The sequence below is a fragment of the Vitis riparia genome, chromosome 13 (genome assembly GCF_004353265.1).
Source record: "Vitis riparia cultivar Riparia Gloire de Montpellier isolate 1030 chromosome 13, EGFV_Vit.rip_1.0, whole genome shotgun sequence".
In the NCBI taxonomy this organism is placed as follows: Eukaryota; Viridiplantae; Streptophyta; class Magnoliopsida; order Vitales; family Vitaceae; genus Vitis; species Vitis riparia.
Window position 1 is genome coordinate 28,584,017 of NC_048443.1, and position 13,170 is coordinate 28,597,186.

At 36.3% G+C, this 13,170-nt stretch overlaps 3 protein-coding genes across 3 annotated transcripts; 1 reads left to right on the forward strand and 2 right to left on the reverse strand.

Moving 5' to 3' along the window:
* The first annotated feature begins 1,460 nt into the window (after nt 1–1,460).
* On the forward strand, nt 1,461–6,426 carry LOC117928507 (RING-H2 finger protein ATL66-like). Its single transcript, XM_034848382.1, has 3 exons — nt 1,461–1,779; nt 6,145–6,206; nt 6,334–6,426. The coding sequence occupies exons 1-3, from the start codon at nt 1,461–1,463 to the stop codon at nt 6,424–6,426; spliced, it is 474 nt and encodes a 157-aa protein (XP_034704273.1).
* Nucleotides 6,427–7,805: 1,379 nt separating this feature from the next.
* On the reverse strand, nt 7,806–9,067 carry LOC117927481 (transcription factor MYB77-like). Its single transcript, XM_034846996.1, has one exon. The coding sequence runs from the start codon at nt 8,880–8,882 to the stop codon at nt 8,145–8,147; it is 738 nt and encodes a 245-aa protein (XP_034702887.1). The 5' UTR covers nt 8,883–9,067; the 3' UTR covers nt 7,806–8,144.
* Nucleotides 9,068–10,496: 1,429 nt separating this feature from the next.
* LOC117927836 (transcription factor bHLH51) lies at nt 10,497–11,968 on the reverse strand. Its single transcript, XM_034847528.1, has 2 exons — nt 11,370–11,968; nt 10,497–11,152 (listed from the first exon to the last, which is right to left on the reverse strand). The coding sequence occupies exons 1-2, from the start codon at nt 11,652–11,654 to the stop codon at nt 10,679–10,681; spliced, it is 759 nt and encodes a 252-aa protein (XP_034703419.1). The 5' UTR covers nt 11,655–11,968; the 3' UTR covers nt 10,497–10,678.
* Nucleotides 11,969–13,170: the final 1,202 nt, after the last annotated feature.

Consider the following 13,170-nt stretch of genomic DNA (forward strand, 5'->3'; position numbering starts at 1 on the left):
TAGAGCCCTCGACAAACAATGCCTTTACACAAAAGCTGGAGAGAAACAGACAAATACTTGAAAGGCATTGATGATGGAACCTTGCTCACAAATATTTTTTAGAAGAAATTCAAGAAAACATCTACTAAATGCTGATCCAAAATTTTACTTGAATAAAAAAAATATCTTATACACGCCACTTGGTGATGATTTTGATTGCTTCCACAAAATATAGACTAAATAATAAAAATACCCCATACAGACCACTCAATGATTTTAATCGCTTTCATAAAATATAGATTTAAAATGTTATATAGTATATATATTCTTTTAATATGATATTATTATTATTATTACTTAATCTATATTTTGTGAAGGCGATCAAAATCATGAGTGATGTACATGAAAATATTTAAAGTTATTTTTAAATGATTTCAACCTGAATTTATTTCATATAATAATAATATAAAAATTTTAAAATAGTTATTATCATTTTTAAATATTAAAAATTATATTTTAAAAATATTATTATTAATATTAAGTTTTAATGAAAGTTTTATTAATTACTTTCAACGACGTTACTAAAATGTTATATCGTTAATAATAAAATAAAAGTAAAAGTAAATTTAAATTATGAAAAATATTTGTTTTTATCTAAAATTTAACTTATTCAATTATAAATATAAAAATATATAACTAAAAATTTGTAATATGTTTATTTTTCATTTTTCAATTTTTTTTAATAAAAAAATAAAAGGAAAAATATTAAAATATTTTTTTTTTAGAAGAAAGTGAAATAAATGTGACACTAGGAGATCAAAATGAGAGAGAAATTTTAAAAATAAAATAAAAAAGAATATATAAAAGTCAAATAATTAAAAATATGAGATCCACAAATACATTCATTTTTCCTTATTTCCTTTAAGGATATTTTTGTTTTTCATATTTTATGTCGTTAACATTATTTATGCTAAATATTTGCACCTTAAATCTATTATCTATTTTAATTAGACTTAAATCATTATTATTTAAAAAAAATTAAATTTTATATCTTATTTTATATTTAATTAAATATAAAATATGATAAGTGACGAGATAAGACATAATATCTACTCTTTTATCCTTTAAGTAGATGTTTGACTTGAATTCAGTTCTGAAAATTAAAGAACGCGTTGTTATCAAATTTGGTTTGTGCCTTTTTTTTAAGAGGAAAACAGATTTGAACAAACAGCGTTAATGATTTTGCCAAAATAGTTTAAACAAACAGGCCAAACGTTTTTGTCCACGCGCTTCTAAAAGTGAATGGGAGTGGCAATGCGGCCTCTATTGCAATAATAGAAAAAACGGTTACAAGTTGCCAAACTTCAACTAATCTTCATAAACTCCACCCTCTCCAGCTGCTTCCGCCATGGCCAATTCACCACCCCCACATCCTCAACCCTCCGCCGTGTAGCCACCACCAAACTACGTGCCCCCCCACCATGTCCTCCCAAGACACCTCCCACCTCCGCTGGCGCTACACGGAGTTCGACGACCAGAGATTCGAAATCCGCGGCAGAACTCTCTTCTTCATCATCGTCCTCTTCTCCTTCATCCTCATCATAACCCTCCTCTTCCTCTACGCTCGCTGGGTCTGCCGCTACAACCGCCAAGTCCCAGCCACCTCCGTCAGGCCCGCCCCCACTCCTCCGCCGCCGCAGGGCCTCGACCCAGCCATCATTAGCAGCTTGCCAATTGTCCTACACCAGCAGTCGCCAACCCCGGCGGGTTCTTCCATCGAAGACTGCTGTATATGCCTCGGTATATTCCAAGAAGGGGATAAGGTTAAAATCTTACCTCAATGTCACCATTATTATCATTCTGAGTGTGTGGACCGGTGGCTCGGTACTCACACGAGTTGTCCACTCTGCCGCGCTTCTGTCCGAGTCCACTCGCTCCCTTGACTCCACCGTTCCAAAGATATGATGAACAACCCGTTACCGACACCACCCATTTATACTGAGTCTGACATGTGAAATTTTTTTTTTCTTTTTAGATATTTAATTTGTGTATAATTCAGCCAATAATTATAATAATGTGTAGTTTTTTTCTTCCGAATCACATCGTTTTCTGTACATTATTGATTGATCTTATCATATTTTGCAAATCTGGGTTACCCATTGTCGGATTTGATGAGATTTGTCGCCTTTTCGAACTCTGTAGCTTGAGCTGGTTTGGCTTAATTTCAGAGTCTCCACCTGTTCGATGAAATTACCAAAGCGAGATTTCTGTTTTTCTGATAGAGTTTGAGCTTGATGATGAATCCAACAACAACGCTCTTCTCCCCAAATTTAATCAATTTCTTTGTCGGGTTTTCATTATGGGTTGCCTTTCGAACTCAATTGGGTACTCTGTGAATGGCATAAAGTTATTTTCTTTATTAAATTTCTAAGTTTGGAGTGTGTGTCGGCAACTATTTGATCTTTACTGTTGTTTTGAAGACTTGTACTTGGGTTTTGAGCCATCTCGTACTTGGGTTTCAAGAATCATTGTATAAAAAATGTTTTTCAAAACTATTTCTGAAAACACTTTCCGGAACTTTAGGTATAGGATAACGATTTTTGTTTCTATTTTCATTTCTAATAATTACTAATCCATCGGAATAAATGGGAAATGAAGTCTATCCCATACTATTAAATGCCCCCGTAAAGTATCGATTCTTGTGAAGTTACGAAATTTTGGCCATGTTTTATAAAGCAGTTCTCTTTAAACACCTTTTAAAAAGCCTTTTTAAAAACCATTTTGACTAAGATTTTAATTTGAAAAATGTTCATCCACATATTTTTAAAACAAATTCTCCATAATCGGCATCTTTTTTTAAGTTCGGAGAGTTTCCAATCATCTTCTAAGCTTTTGGATTAAATGGTAGCTGAAGGATGGTGGGAACCATGCCGATGTAAGCTGCTTTACTGCCTTTTTTTTTTTTTTTTTCTCTTCTTTTATATTTTTTTAAAGCATTGATGAGCGGATGCGCAGCCCATGCGTTGGAGGTGAAAGGCAGACGAATGGTGGTGGTGGGTGGTGAGGCCATGTAGCCACTAATGGCATTCCTACCTTGAAGTGATGGGGGAGGGGTGGGGGGTCCTGATTTGCAGGGCTTGGGGTTGGTTCATGAGCCAATTCCATTTACGACCCCTCTCAGTTTAACTTGTGACTAATAAATATGGCACCCCTTCCCGTGGTTGGTGGTGGCCGGTGAGAATGAGACCTCCTCATGACTCATGGTTAATGACCTACTCCCACTGCTCCTGTTTTTGGTTGGAGTATAATTCAATGTTACTCTTCATAAAACCCTTTTTTCTCAACTCAACTACCCTTTGATGCTTCGTAATAAAGAATCACGTTTTGGATTCTTATCAAGGCTTGTATCATTCGTAATACTTGATATTGTATGAATATTGAGTAAATCACTAGAAATAAATGAAGTATATAGCTAATCCAATAATGAATTTTTTTGAAGAGATTAGTAAGTTCTTGATATGTTGCATCCCCTTCTTTTGTTACGGTGAGTGGTAAGCTCGATCATATGAGTTATTAAGTGAGTCAAACTTGTCTATGCATAATTAATAAAAGATCACGAGTCCTTTGATTTGAAAATAAGGTTCAAACATCTGATGGGAGTGATATCCCATCGCATAAAAGTAATTTTACGCGAAAACAGTTATTGATTCACTTCTCATTATAATCTTAATTATGAATTATTCAGTAAACATATATTATTTTTTAGGTGACATTTTTTTTCATATGGTTTGTCCTTAAACAGGTTAAATTTCATAAAATCAGGACTGTCTCTTTAAATTCATAACCATGATTTAGAGTTAATAAAAAATACAAAAAATATATTGAAGTTCACATTTGTCTCACCTAAAACCTAGATTGTTTCTTTCCACTCGTGACTATAACAAAGAGTTTTAAGTTTTAACCTTGAAGTAAAGCCGAAAAGTGAAAAATATGTCCCATAGGTCAGCTGATAAGTCCAATCAAATTTGATTTCAACAGTAAAATCAAGAAATATGTACCTGATTTGTGACATACAAATAATTGAGAGGTCAATATCTTGGAGCATATGAATATTAGTGGGCTAACCTTCTTTTGAGCCACATCTATTTGGCCCTACCATAGTGTTAGGACGCTATTATCTTTATACAAAACATGTGTGACTACCTAACACCAACCAAAAGTAAGAATTAAGTTAATAATTAAAACCCAAAAATGGAGCATTATTTACTTGGGAAAAGAGTCTTCTAAAATGGGAAAAACCATGGAATATCTCTATGATGGTTCATTAATCAATAGAGGGGTTTTTGGGCTTGATTAGTGAAACAAGAAATAAAACAAAGATAGAAATACTTCCAAAGGAAGTTCAACTTCACTTTTTTCAACCTACAAAGAATTTCTAACTTAGGTGCTTGTATATATATTTTCTATTTTTAAAATTAAAAAAATTACAGTAATTCATATATAAAATAAATGGACGTAGGGACTTAATTTATAATGTTAAAAATTATTTTCAAAATTTGAAATGATAAATTTTTTCAAACGGGCTTTAAAAATCATTATCTTTTTAAAGTCAGTTTCCAAGAGTTTATCTATTTTACACAATAGTTACTATTTATTTATTTTTATTTTTTTAAATAGAAAATGTATCCAAAAAAAACACCTTAATTTCATATATTTTCTTTTTTTAGAATGCCTATATTACATTTCATCAAGGGTCTTGGTATGACACTGAATTGGCAACTATTGAAAAGTTGGACTAATTATAATATGTTATGAGTGTGATTGTTTTGTATTGCACTTCCGTCTCATTTATTTGTATTATAGTCATATTCTTATATAGTTTAATCCTATTTGCTTTTATCTAGTCTCATTTATTTGTATCATGGTTTAATACATTTATACCCTCATTTAAAGACCTAGATTTTATTATACATTTTCAACCAGGAATATTGAAAGTTTAATAGGTATTGAATCGATGCCTTACCATTTCCTTTCATCGAACGTCTTTCAAAAACATCTCGTAAGTCAAATTTTTTCCTCACTCTAATCTGCTCCTACGTTGGGCTTTAAGTTTGATGGATTGGCTCAAAACACCAATTGAGCCCAATAACTTGAGATCAAGGCCCAGCCTGCATGGGCGGCTAATTCTTAGGCCCAAGCCTTCAAAATATATGATTAGGGATTTCAACCTCTCTACACAATGCCACAAAACCGAATATTCTCACTTTTTTTTTTCTTTCTTATAATGTTTCATGTGATAAAAATAATGAATTTAATTCTCAAACCCAAACCAAGGTTGAGCTACAAATTGATGGTATATTTGGAAATTGTTTTGAAAACAATTTTATATCTTAAAAAGCATGTTTGATAAATCTTTTATTGAAAACAATTTTTTGAAATTGATTATGAAAGATAAGCTTTTTTTTTTTATAAAAAAAAAAAAACAAATTTGAAGTATGTTTAGGTGTTCTTTTAAAGTATTCTAAACAAAAATTGGAAATATGAAGAATATTTTATAAATTTTTATATTGTATATGAATGCAAAGTATTATATTTAAGTTTCGAAATAAAATTTTATTTCTTAAAACAATTGAAAACTGTTTTAAAGAAGTGTTTTCAAAAACAATTTTCAGCAATATAGTCAAGGAGGTGTGATCCGAAGATCCACCTGGTAACAGAGGGCGGCCCAAAACCCAAGACCAAAGGAATGGACCCATTCGTAGTTGGTACAGCCCCCCATTTTTATTTATTTATTTTGGGTCATTTGAGCCCGCCCCTCATGGAAGGTTCAGACCCAACAAGTGATATGACTTGATAATGAGCCCAGTAAACATGGGCCTAAAACCAACATCCAAATAAGCCCATCACCCCTAGGGTTCACCTATAAATACTTCGACAGCCCTCAAGACCCAAAATCTCTGCCCTCTTTACCAGCAGCCTAGCAGAAAAATTAGGGTTTTGCAGTGAAGGCTATAATCACCCGATCACCATGAGAGCTAAGGTATGTCTTCTTCATCGATCTCTCTACGTATATGAACCTTTCGATCTTTGTTTCTAGAACTTCGGTTTGTAATTGAATGGCGACGATTGATTCGGTTGTTGTTTCGTTTATTGGTTTTTTATCAGTGGAAGAAGAAGCGTATGAGGAGGTTGAAGAGGAAGCGCCGAAAGATGAGGCAGAGATCCAAGTAGGCGAACCAATGAACGGTCCTCATCAGTTTCGTTTTCTCCGTTTAGAGTCGTTTTTTTTGTTCTAAGTCAGTACCGTTTGGTCGAAGTTTTATCTTGTTTAATGTTCTGATACATTTTGTTTAGATTCAGTTTGGAGAATCTTCACACTTGGATTATGCTACTGTGTTTTGGTTATTAAGATTTCGTTATGTTGATGAATCTCATTTTCTTGGATGAATTGCTGATGAATTTTTAAGGGTTTTTTGGGTTTGATTTAGCCTTTCTGGAATAGTATATGGAAATTGTGACTTCTCTCGTAACTGCAGATGTCGTGGAACTAAAAAAGTTGGTAGAACCATGGTTTAAGTCCAATCACAAAGGCGATTGTAGTGGGGTTTCCATTTGGTTTGAATTCCAATTTAAGCTTGTTGTCATGTTTTCCATTGTTCTCAGGAAGTTAGTTTGCTGGTGCTCTGTATAAATAATATGGAGTTTCACAAAGGGATTATAGCAAGGTTTTCCTGCAGTTGCCAGGAAGTTTCTCTGTTGATGATTTTTCTTTTTATTTGGAGTTTGACAAAGGGGATTGTAAGGGAATTACAGTTGGGCTTAAATTTCTACCTAAGCTTGCTGTCTTGTTTTCCCTCCATGTTACCAGGAAATTTCTCTTTTGAGATTCTACAGAAATAAGTTCTAATTTTCCGCTTTAGGAGTTGTTTCATTAAGCATAAGAGCATCAGATTTGGGTATTTTTAGGGGTCGGGAATGCATATGTTGACCAATCTTGAAATTAAATTTCCATCATAATCACCTGGCCTTTCTTGAGGAGGTTGGGTTTTGTACTTAATCACCAACCTAGAAATTTAACCTTTATCATGATTATTCAGCCTAGTGTTGGGTCAGTACATATCTTGGGGATAGTGCGGGAAAGCCTCTCTTGCTGTATATCATATTGCCGGTGTTGTGGCTCTGTTATATTATTAAGCATTCATGGATGTTTTTACCTTGGTATGGGGCCTCTCTATAAGGGCAAGTGTGTAGAATGGATTTTCAAGATGCATCAGGAGACTGTCTCTGAAAGTCATCAACATTAATTTTGTTGTCAAGGGTGGAGAATGTTTTTGTTGTATTTTTTCCCATCAGCAACCTAAACAATTGTAATTGCAATTCTCAAAGGGAATGCAGTTGGGGGGAGAATTTTATATTTGGATCCTTTAAAATTAAAGGATGCACCTTGAGAAAAGTATGTATCTTGGTGGAATATGTGATGGACTAAAGAAATTAGTTGATCATTGTGTTAAAAAAGAGGATTAAATTTGCCAGGGACCTGAAACATGTGGATGACTCCTCGCCTTAGGGTTTGAAACATGTTTTCTAATCTCTCTTTGAATTTCTTAGATGGGGAGGGGGCTGTGGGGTTTTTCCTTAGCTTTGCTGGCTGGGGTCCTCAGATTCTCTATAACATTACGCACATTTGTGATCTATTCGTGTTAGAATAATAACACAGCCTAACAGTTGGATGCCCTGGAAGGTTCTAGGTCCTAGGCTTGGTACCCATTGATTCCTTTGAATAGGTTGCCATTGTATTTTTTTTTTAATAAGCAGATCCATCCACCAAGATCTCCTAGACCAGAATCTGTTACTCAATTCATCATTCAAACTAGTACAAATAATTGGCATACCCATCCGTGAATGAGAGAGGGGTTAGAGAAGATTTGGTCTTCAAATTACCATCAACTTTTCTCAAAGTAGAACCTTTTCCATTGTTGGTAGATGTAAGGTTAGAAAAGAGTGAAATGAAAGTTTTTTTTTTGTTTTAAAAAAGCAAGTATTAAAACTACTGATTCATCTAAAATTTCAGCTGCCGTTGCAATTCATTCCTCGACCACCCAGCTCTAATGTTTTCGGTGTAAAAAGAAAGACAGCTGTGAGACTGAAACTTTTGGTATAAGATTTTAGGGATTATTTTGGGCCGCTGGGTCGAGCTCGGGCCTAACCCGAAGCCCATCCTCTGCCCGTAACGCGATGAAGTAATTCCTAACCTCCTCCGCTATCATACGCTGTATTATCTTTACCAAGCACGTGTCCGCCATCTCCACCGCACACCGCTCCCCTTCATCTCGAGCATCCTCCACTCTATCAACCACGGGAAACGTTACCACACTATCTCCCGGCGGGGATAGCGTTAGCGACGTCTCCGGCTCGGCCTTAACCCTATCACAGCTATTGTGCTCCGGCGACGCGCCAACGCGCTGCCGCTTTAGTCCCGAGTCCGACTCGGACGACACTGTTGCATCAAAACTCGGGCGCTTCATCGCTGAGTTCGACTCTGACGACGCCGACGACAGCTCTCCAACCCGACGCCGCCGGAGAGTCGAGTTCCAGTGATTCTTAATCGCATTATCCGTCCGCCCGGGCAAGATACGCGCAATAGTAGCCCACTTGTTGCCGTGAACGGCATGCGCCTGAACGATGACGGCGTCCTCCGCCGGACTAAATGGCCGGTGCTGCACCTCCGGACTAAGCTGATTGCACCACCTCAGCCTGCACGACTTGCCGGAACGACCAGGTATGCCGGCGCTGATCAGAGACCAGTTTCTGGGACCATGCTCCTCAACAAGCTTGACAAGAGAAGCATCCTCTTGTGGGCTCCAAGAACCCTTGATCCGATCACCGCCGGTGGTCAGAGTCATCGGCAAACAAATTAATTAAAAATTTGTAAATGAGTTGGGTTTCATCTAAAACGAAAAGGGCAGTCAAAGATGAATGTATATATAAGCATTGAGTCGTTATAAGCGCGTATAGAGTAAAGATTCAGTTAGGGTTTGGGGTTGAGTTGATGCATGAGGTTGGAGAGATGACGAAGGGAGTTATAACTTCCTCTTTTAACTGATTCAGTAACGGCTTTTCCTTATTCTTCTATTCTATATATGCGTTATTCAACTCCGAAACCGTGGCAGTTTTGGTTCCTAATTATCAAAATAATATTTTTTATTTATTTTTTTAGTTTATTTTTTGAGTTTGGATTTATCTTGATCGGACGGTGATGATGGGCAATAAAATATTAAAATCACTGTGAGCCATCAAAATTGAAAAGACTTTTGGGTTTCTGTTTTTGGTGGTTTTGACTAGTAAAAGGGGTGGGGGGAGTGTGGGAGGCAGTGCGACATTGGAGATTGGGGCCGGGCGTTACTCAGACTCTGCTGTAAAACCGCCGTATATGCCAAGGCCTCCACTCCGCACTCCCTTTCTTGAAACTGCCTTTTAATTCCCTCTTTTCCTCCCTCTCTCTCTCTCTCTCTCTTGCCTCTGCATCATCTCTCCCCACCCCTTTTCCATCCTTCCATATTCTTAAGCCTCAATTATTGAAAAGGGGTTATACATTTATAATCAATCAACTTAAATCTTAGTTGATAAATTAGAGGGTGGGTAGCTCAAGGATGTGTTTGAACAATTTTTTAGTTTAAGAACAATTTTGACGTTTTGTTTAAGAATTTGAAATACTTTTTAATTTTTTTATCTATGTTTCTAATTATTTTTTAAAAATAAATTGTATATATAATGCTTTATTTTTAATTAATTTTCATAACCTTTTCGTTATTTTTGAAATGATTTTAGAAAAAAGGGAAGACAATTAAAAATAATTAAAATAAATCAAAAGCACATTATTTTCTATTTTCTTAGAACAAATCTAAAGTGCTTCGAATCGTTTCTTTGTAGAGCAGTCTAAACAACAATAGAGAAAATGAAGAATTTTGTTCATAACTGTAAATGTTTGATTAAACTTTCGTCACACACCATCAAGATTTTACTTCGAAATTATGGTCTAAATAAACCCAGAATTATTTCAAATGAAGCTTGTTGTTCAAATCAATCCAATATCCTTTCAAATAACATCAACCTCTTATCTCTTTCGATATCAATCTAATCTGTTTTGATTCGATACTATTCAACTGATGAGACCCTAAAAAAAAAAGTGGCAATTGAGGATGGGCTTTTGGACTAAGGCCCAGGCCCAGGCCAAGGCCAGGTACCCTTTGGAAAAACATGGAAGCTACATCCGGGATTATGCCTAAGTAGATCAAACAACAAATGCTGTAAGGTTTGTGGGAAGAACACCCATATTGCTTGATGATTTTTTTCTTTCGAATTTATAATTTAATATGTATTTAAATTTTAAAATAAAAATAAAAATAAAACCCAATGCTTTCAATAATCGAAAGTTTGATACTCTTTCAGACTACTACTTACACAACAATGGGGGGACCTACAAACTTTTGCTTTTGAAGAGGTAAAAGGAGGTCATATAATGAGAAGTTTGCTTTTTCTTATATAGGGGGAGAATAACCCATATCATTCATATGAATAGTATGCACCACATGATTGATTTCTTCACCAGAAATGGTGGGAAATTTCATTTTTTACAGTAGAGGAAAAACCAGAAATTTGGGGAAGATCTGAGGGAGGAGGAGGAGGAAGAAGAAGAAGATCATTGTGGGAAATTAGAGGGCAAGAAGAACCTTTGCCTTTTGCTTGTAATGCGGTAGTTTGAAGCTGTGGATGATGAAACAATTCTACTCAAAACCACTTTAAGGGACTGTTTGAGAGTGCTAATGCAGACACTGTTTTTGTCATCCTTGCTGCAAAGAACCAGAATGCTTTTAGTTCTGCCACTCAAACTCGCCATATCTGCTCGAATCGTTGTCAGTTTCAGGCCTTGGAGAGCTCGGATGAGCTCTGAGAACAGCTCTGGACGATCTTCACAGCAGACGGATGCTTTGATGAAGATATTCTCTGGGGTTTTAATGGTGTTGTTGGGGACTAATCCTTGATCAAATTCACAGTCCACGGTCACTTCATCAACTTCAGTTGGAACTGTGAAAACGTCGCTCACTTCCATCGCTTGTCTCTTCAGATCCTTGACATGATCGATTACGCTTCCTAGGAGAGCTGCCTTGTCCATCTGCAGTAAAGAGATATCGATCTGCTCAGACTCTAACAAAGGATATATGTAGGCTTCGTAACATTTTTAAGGACTAAGCATAACCAACCAAACTGTTTTCCACTACTAATTCTCAAGATAATACCGGAAAACATGCATAAACACGAGAATTCCAGACATGGGCTGAATCAAGTAATCAAGAAAAAAGGGATGATCGAAAGAGAAAAAGATGCAGTACCTTTTCAGACTTGGGGATTAGCTTCCTGAGAGTAGCAAGCTGCGCGTTGATTCTATCCCTACGCCGCTTCTCCGCCTGGCTGTGGCTCTTGGAAGCTGTTGCAGTCCTCTCATCTGATCTATCCTCTGTTGCCATCTTTTCAACGGGTAAAGACCATGAAGGGAATCCATGGAATTGGAATGAGGCAGAAACATGAGGAGGTGGCAGCCATGGAAGTACAGGTGCTGCATCACATTGAGTGCAATCAGCCTCTTGAGCCCAACCAGAATAAAGGCAATTCTCCATGTCCAACAAACAACCTCTCTCATATCCAGCTACAAATCTATCTCCTTTTTATCACTCACACACGCCTACTGTTTCTGCACTACTAATATGTGATCTTTATATCGTGATGGCGATTGGTGTGATATCTAGTAACCTTTAATTGGTCAAATACAAATTGTGTTTGGCCTTATCCGCCAGTCACCTCAAACCTAAAATTTTACCTTTACTCATGAAAACAACTCGGCTAAATCTTAAAAGGATCTTCATGACTACCGAAAAATGGTGATGCAGATAAGCATCCCATGCTCACAGAAAACTGGACAAGAAATCGAAACATACTGTGTGTCAAGAACAGATTGGAAGAAGTATCATATATAGACATGGCAAGAACATCAATCTAGTAAACAATGAGAAAAAGCAACTAGAAATTTATCACCATAATACAAAGTGGTGTAAGTATCTTCATGGTACTTCTGGTTGAGTTTTTTTTTTTTTTTTCTTTTTTTTTTTTTAATTTTGTATTTACAGAGCCTAAAATTATTCACTCTATTGCAATCACCATCACATTTATGCAGCTCTTTGGCAAGCTTTCTCCTACATGTACATGCATTTTCAACCATGGTATTATGGTGTGTCGGGAGTGGAGTTGTGTTTGGCTCTAAGGACAGTGAAACCCTATATTGGGAGGAGGGTCTTTCTAAAACTTATTCGCAACCTGATTAGTATATCCTTATAACCGAACAACCAAGGGTAAGCAAACGGGGACAATCCTAAGTTTTCTCAGATTGATCTCTACTGAGGCCACTCATTTTAGTGGCTTGGCTTGTCCACTTTCATTTATTTTCCCTGATGATAAAGATAGTACTGCACAAGAAAACAAGGGGCTTCAACCAGAATCACCAACTGGTCTCAGGGTAGGACCCAAATCTCATTCATCATTGTAAATCACCATAAAGAGGACTTAAAAGATTGATACGACTACCAATCAACCACTCTGTAAATTCTATCTCTGAGCAACGTGTGGTGCTTATGGTTCCCATTTCTTCTTCTTCCTTTTATCTACTCTCTGCTAGGAGTTTGGATTCTTCAGTGCAGCATTTTGGGTCCCATTGCCCCCATTTCTTGTTCAAACAGCAAAAGACTTTGATATCGTCGGCAGGGGTCACAATGAAAATGTGCCAAATTAAGGCATACAATGGATATAACCAGTATGCCTTTATCGGTTAGATGGCACAAGTTGCCAACCCATGTGCCTATGATATTTTGTTGATTGGAGAGGACAGATTATAAGAACTCAGGAGTGATAAACATGGCAGATCATTATAGAACAACCAACAAGAAACCTTGAAGCAAGCATCATAATTTCAAACATTTTAAGCTTCATATGGGGTGTTTGAGCACTTGTTGAAGTGGAAAAGATAAGGATAATCATTACTTCACAGTACTCTACACGTAGTTTAGCACACAAGTAGTGTTGTAATATCTATTCAGCACTGTAATCACCATAGAAGATCACTGAAAATATTCTTCATTCTAA

What these genes read in the sequence shown, in the direction of transcription:
- LOC117928507 (XM_034848382.1), top strand. Translation starts at nt 1,461, where the DNA reads ATGTCCTCCCAAGACACCTCCCACCTCCGCTGGCGCTACACGGAGTTC. An exon ending in AGACTGCTGTATATGCCTCG is followed by an intron (nt 1,780 to 6,144) that starts GTATATTCCAAG and finishes GTTTTTTATCAG; the next exon opens with TGGAAGAAGAAGCGTATGAG. An exon ending in AAGATGAGGCAGAGATCCAA is followed by an intron (nt 6,207 to 6,333) that starts GTAGGCGAACCA and finishes CATTTTGTTTAG; the next exon opens with ATTCAGTTTGGAGAATCTTC.
- LOC117927481 (XM_034846996.1), bottom strand. Translation starts at nt 8,882, where the DNA reads ATGACTCTGACCACCGGCGGTGATCGGATCAAGGGTTCTTGGAGCCCA.
- LOC117927836 (XM_034847528.1), bottom strand. Translation starts at nt 11,654, where the DNA reads ATGGAGAATTGCCTTTATTCTGGTTGGGCTCAAGAGGCTGATTGCACT. An exon ending in TAATCCCCAAGTCTGAAAAG is followed by an intron (nt 11,153 to 11,369) that starts GTACTGCATCTT and finishes TCTTTACTGCAG; the next exon opens with ATGGACAAGGCAGCTCTCCT.